General features: G+C 45.4%; 1 protein-coding gene across 1 annotated transcript in view; it reads right to left on the minus strand.

The window, feature by feature from the left end:
* LOC118394181 (spondin-1-like) overlaps positions 1-6,346 on the minus strand; it is a 123,836-nt gene that overhangs the window by 105,357 nt on the left and 12,133 nt on the right. Inside the window, 1 exon segment of the mRNA XM_052462460.1 lies at positions 5,432-5,565. Coding sequence (XP_052318420.1) covers positions 5,432-5,565 — 134 coding nt within the window.

Raw genomic sequence — 6,346 nt, forward strand, 5'->3', positions numbered from 1 at the left:
CCTTGTGGCGTGCCGGGAGCATGCACGTTGACTTTGGTAGCCAGTTGTATGGTGTTTCCTCTGACACATTAGTGTGGCTGGCATACAGGTTAAGCGAGCAGTGTGTTAAGAAGCAGTGCGGCTTGGCATGGCTGTGTTTCGGAGGACGCATGGCTCTTGACCTTTGCCTCTCCTGAGTCCGTATGGCAGTTGCAGCGATGGGACAAGTATGTAACTACCAATTAGATGTCACAAAAAATGTTTTTTTTTAAATGATAAATAAACCTACCACTCTCCTGTCTGTTTCTCCTGCCTCTCTCCAGAGCAGGCTATCAGGGGGATTATGTTTGAGGAGGCTGTGTCAGGCAGGCCGGACAGAGAAGGGACAGTATCTCTACAATGACGGAGTGACAGCTATAACACAACACTCTCTTCATCTCTCTTTTTCTCACCCTCTCTCTTGCTTTGTTTTTTTTCGCAATTTTTACTCTCCAAGGCACACAGCAAGACAGAGACAGAGACAGAGAGGAAAGAGAGGGAGAGAGAGAGAGAGAGAGAGAGAGAGAGAGAGAGAGAGAGAGAAATAAAAAGAGAAGAAAATAAAGCATAAACACAACAGATCCCATCCATAAACAAGGTATGGGTTTGGAAGGGGATAGTAGCAGGACATGAAGAAACCTGTCTGAGGGGTGTACCTAGAAGTACAGAGGTGATAGGAGTACCCCACCCCAGGCGCTCCTAAACACACCGCCACCATATCTCTAATTGTTCACACTTTAATTCAATCTCACCCCAATTTCAGATATCTCTCCCTGAGTGAGCCGCTCACAAACTGCCTCACTAGCTGCCCACTTTCTGGGGCCGGCCAGGCAATCAGGCACAGTAATGCTTATTTAACATCCAATTTAAATTCTATCAATGAGACGCTATTAAAGCCAGACTCACTTTCCTGGCTCCAAGCCGCCGATGGTTATCGCCTCAAAAGCGCTCTGGTGTTAGGGTGGGTAGGAAGGCGTGTGTGTGTGTGCATGTGTGTGCGTATGTGTGGCCAGGTGAGAGAGGGATAAATAAACATAGCTCTTTGTTTACAGTTTGTTCCTTTGGGAAAGCACATGCTGTACCAGTTTCATTGAACCATTCCTACTCATCTCACATGTAATAACTGCAGAGTTAGACTGCCATTCCCTCTGGGAAGGCTTTTTAATCTACCTGTTCATGTTATTATATTCCTGGAGATTTCAACTAGGTTTTGACACTATCACGTTCTGACTGTCAAAACTGTACTACACTATGTCATGTGAACCTGAAAAAAAGAATTACTTTTTCTGTGTAAATTAACAAAAATATAAAGATTCTACAGGGAGTGCGGTCCAGTAATCAGACAAATGTCTGTTCCTTTTTGACCCCCATAATCATGGTGAGCCAGATCAAACCACCACACTCACTGTTTCCAGCCTCCAGGAGACAGCAGCTACGCCTCAATTACAGCTAACCATCGGGGAGGAGAGGCCGTCATACCACAGCCTCTCTAGCCACAGCACTAGAGGAGCTCTCAAAAACTCTGACGGTGCTCTGAACTAATCACTTTCCACACAGACAAACTGAGCGATGATGACACTATACACAGTAATGCACACAGTACACAACTACACATGTTGTATTACGTTGTATTACACACACTCATACAAACGCACATGCACACGTACACGTAAACACACACACAGGCACCAGACACATGCACAGTCTGTTATTCCATAATAGTTATTGCCAGAGGTGTCTGAGCTAACCAGGTTATTTTACAGGTAGGCAGACAGGCTGGCTGAGAGTGTTGAAATGAAAAACAAACATTCCTCTGCTCGTATCAATAATGATGGAACAAATACAATTGTAGCTGGGGTAAGGTGGGCAGACCCTCCCCCAAAGTGGCAGCGCCAGTCACATCCATTGTTTATGGGGTTGTCATGGTAATAGAAGAGGGGGAATATATCTAATGGGGAGAGCCCCATTTTCTTTCTCTGGTGATGATATCTCTGGGGAGATACCTCCCACTGGACTGTGATTTATGGCCAGCTAGTTCAGGCTAGGTTGGTTGTTTTGTGCAGCTTCCCATTACCCCGTGCAGTGTAACATTAAATCGCCTGTTGGCATGAACCGTATTTCCCTGTCCGTCCATTAGTTATTTAAGCTAGTAAAGTCACTAGATCGGGAAACCCGTAAACGCCACACTGTCATCAACCATTTCGGATTCAATGCTGCCTGCGTGTCTGTGTCTGTCTATGTGTGTGTGTGTGTGTGTGTGTGTGTGTGTGTGTGTGTGTGTGTGTGTGTGTGTGTGTGTGTGTGTGTGTGTGTGTGTGTGTGTGTGTGTGTGTGTGTGTGTGTGTGTGTGTGTGTGTGTGTGTGTGTGTGTGTGTGTGTGTGTGTGTGTGTGTGTGTGTGTGTCTGTCTGTCTGTCTGTCTGTCTGTGTGTGTCAGCGATATACAACAGCTTCTCAATAATAATCTGTCAGTATGATGTTTAGGGGTGCACCTAGCCCACTTCACTGACAAAACTTTAATAAGAGTGATCACCCAGTAATTCAACTTCCCAGTTTCATAAAAACACTTCCTTTTCAACTATGGACTTCTCCTCGCCTGGTGTCATCACTCTACAGTGAAAAACACGCTTCCCCACTGGACATACCTTCGTATCACATCCCCACTCCATAACGTCCACAGTGACTATATCTCACTCTCTCCTCATCTCACATGCTGCCTCTCTCTTTCCATTCTGTCCATTCATCTCTTCTATACTGATCACTCTTCCTCTTGTATTGTCTCTCTCCCTCTTTCTCTGACTCTGTCCCCCACTCTCTGTCCCACCTCCTTTCTCCCAATAGATATAAGATAGCTGAGAGGTAAAGTAGGGGAAGATGCCTGCCTGCCTGATTAGTGTGCTGTGGGAACACAACTACACCCTGGAAGAGAAAGGCAGAAAGAGTGAAGAGGAAAAGGAGGGGGGAAGGAATGAAAAGGGTGTGTAGTAGAGAGAGAATCCGTCAGGAGAGAGAAGAGGGTGTGTAGTAGAGAGAGAATCCGCCAGGAGAGAGAAGAGTGAGAGTAGTAGAGAGAGAAACCGCCAGGAGAGAGAAGAGTGAGTGAGAGTAGAGAGAGAATCCACCAGGAGAGAGAAGAGTGAGAGTAGTAGAGAGAGAAACCGCCAGGAGAGAGAAGAGTGAGTGAGAGTAGAGAGAGAAACCGCCAGGAGAGAGAAGAGTGAGTGAGAGTAGAGAGAGAATCCTCCAGGAGAGAGAAGAGTGAATGAGAGTAGAGAGAGAAACCGACAGGAGAGAGAAGAGTGAGAGTAGAGAGAGAATCCATCAGGAGAGAGAAGAGTGAGTGAGAGTAGAGAGAGAATCCGATAGGAGAGAGAAGAGTGAGTGAGAGTAGAGAGAGAAACCGACAGGAGAGAGAAGAGTGAGTGAGAGTAGAGAGAGAATCCTCCAGGAGAGAAAAGAGTGAGTGAGAGTAGAGAGAGAAACTGACAGGAGAGAGAAGAGTGAGTGAGAGTAGAGAGAGAATCCGCCAGGAGAAGAGTGAGAGTAAAGAGAGAATCCGCCAGGAGAGAGAAGAGTGAGTGAGAGTAGAGAGAGAAAGCGTAAGGAGAGAGAAGAGTGAGTGATAGTAGAGAGAGAATCCGCCAGGAGAGAGAAGAGTGAGTGAGAGTAGAGAGAGAGAGAAACCGCCAGGAGAGAGAAGAGTGAGTGAGAGTAGAGAGAGAGAGAAACCGACAGGAGAAAGAAGAGTGAGTGAAGAGAGCGAATCCGCCAGGAGAGAGAAGAGTGAGTGAGAGTAAAGAGAGAGAATCCGCCAGGAGAGAGAAGAGTGAGAGTAGAGAGAGAATCCGCCAGGAGAGAGAAGAGTGAGTGAGAGTAGAGAGAGAAACCGCCAGGAGAGAGAAGCGTGAGTGAGAGTAGAGAGAGAAACCAACAGGAGAGAGAAGAGTGAGTGATAGTAGAGAGAGAAACTGACAGGAAAGAGACGAGTGAGTGAGTGTAGAGAGAGAAACTGACAGGAGAGAGAAGAGTGAGTGAGAGTAGAGAGAGAAACCGACAGGAGAGAGAAGAGTGAGTGATAGTAGAGAAAGAAGAGTGGGTCGAGAGAGGGAAGGAGGAAGAAAGCCAAAGAAAGGGGGAGTTCAGAGACAGAGACGAAGGCAAGGAAATCTCATCACTCACTCTGACAGGCACATAATAACGTGCATTAATAAGAAATGCAAGCCTTTTTTTACACCCCTACACACATAACGACGGCACAGTAAGAGATTTAAACGGGGCAGGAGAGAAAGTGACAGGCCAACTGAACTCTTTAATAATGCAGAGATTAACATAACATGTAGGGCACCACCCTATGTTTCTGTTCCTCTCTCTCTTCTCCCCCCACTGGGTACACACTGGTTGAATGTTGTTTCCATGTCTAATTCAATTAAATTACGTTGAATCAACGAGGAATAGATGCTGAATTGTACCCAGTGGGTCTCTCCTCCTCCTCCTTTTCTCTCTCTCTCTCTGGCTTATACACTCTCCCCCACACACACACTCTCTCTCTCTCTTTCTCTCTCTCTCACACACACACACACACACGCACACTCGCTCTCTCTCTCGGCCCTACCCTCAACAAATATCCTGCCTCAATGCATGGGAGTGTACTGTGATCTGTGTTTGGTACAGGTAACTAACACATACTGCACCTAAACAAGCCCTGGAAGCACATGACACGGCAAAGGAAGCAATTAATGTCACCCCAAGCCATTGCAGATATTCATGTGATTATGAATTCTTTATGCAACATACATTCTTGAAGAAACATTGATAATCTATTCCGAGGGATACCTATAGGCTGGGTTTGGAGTGGAGAGGAGTACAGTAATAACTTTCCATGTACAGTAATAGGACACATGTGAGTACGATACTGTATGTAAACATGCCTGAGGGGTCCACATACAGCTCCTTATTCACAGTATACAATCAACCACATACTGTCACAGCTACACTGGATTTGTGTCACCAACTGGTCCTATACACAAGCTAAAGGTTGTGAATGACTTGTTCCAGCCCAGCACTAACACACCTGGATAAACTAATCACCAAGCCATCAAAACATTGATTCGATGAATCCGATAATATTACCGTTGGTCTGGAATAAAAGCCTCTAAACACCGTAGCTCTCCAGTACCACGGGTGGTGATCACATTTGGCTGCATCCCGATTCTCCACACTTCTCCCAAAGTGTGCACTTGCACATTGGATTGAGGTAAGCATTGGCTGGAGGGATTTTCCACTGTTGTTGCATCCATAATGGGGAGTATGTAGGACAAGTGCACACCTCAGGAGAGGGGTGGATAATGGGGACGCAGAAAAATATAGATCCTTACTTCAGAGTTCTTCAGAGAACCCCAAGTACATGTACCTACTTGAGGGTGACACAACCAGAGGCGCTGGGGGGTGCTGTCCAGAACACCTGGATCCTGGTGCGTCTCCGAGGGGTGCTCTCTGTCACTGCCGAGGGACAGTTGATCATGAACTGGGTGTCCTCTTCATCGATGATCTGTATAACACATATAAACAGACACACACACACACACACACACACACACACACACACACACACACACACACACACACACACACACACACACACACACACACACACACACACACACACACACACACACACACACACACACACACACACACACACAGATGGACAGACAAAGACACACACACACACACACAATGGATTAGATTTAAATAAGGATAAGCAATTGAGGAAAGATTATATAATTGTAATTGCCTGGTACCTTATGTTCCCTCTGTTTTATACCATACATTTCATTACTATGTATTTACTATTGTCATATGATTCCCTCTCTCAATGTGAGTTCAAGTGCAACTTCATTTAACTGCCATTGGCTCCCATTACCAGGCCTAATTAGAACGCTTCAATTAGACATTATCTAATTCATTAGCAGCATCTGTTCATTGCAAAGTAATAGTACATTTTGGCATTTCACAAATTATTTTCAATTAAATAAATGCTATAAATGTATTTGATCCATTTTAAGCTCCTTGTGTCATTCTACACTATGACTCAGTGGATACATCTGGCTGGCATGCAATATAATATATTGTGTTTGAATAAGTCTATCCTATAGTGGAAAATTGACAGCTTTACAGCTGGACAGTAAATATATAATGGTTATTTCACACACACACACACACACACACACACACACACACACACACACACACACACACACACACACACACACACACACACACACACACACACACACACACACACACACACACACACACACACACACACA

The sequence above is a fragment of the Oncorhynchus keta genome, chromosome 14 (genome assembly GCF_023373465.1).
Source record: "Oncorhynchus keta strain PuntledgeMale-10-30-2019 chromosome 14, Oket_V2, whole genome shotgun sequence".
In the NCBI taxonomy this organism is placed as follows: Eukaryota; Metazoa; Chordata; class Actinopteri; order Salmoniformes; family Salmonidae; genus Oncorhynchus; species Oncorhynchus keta.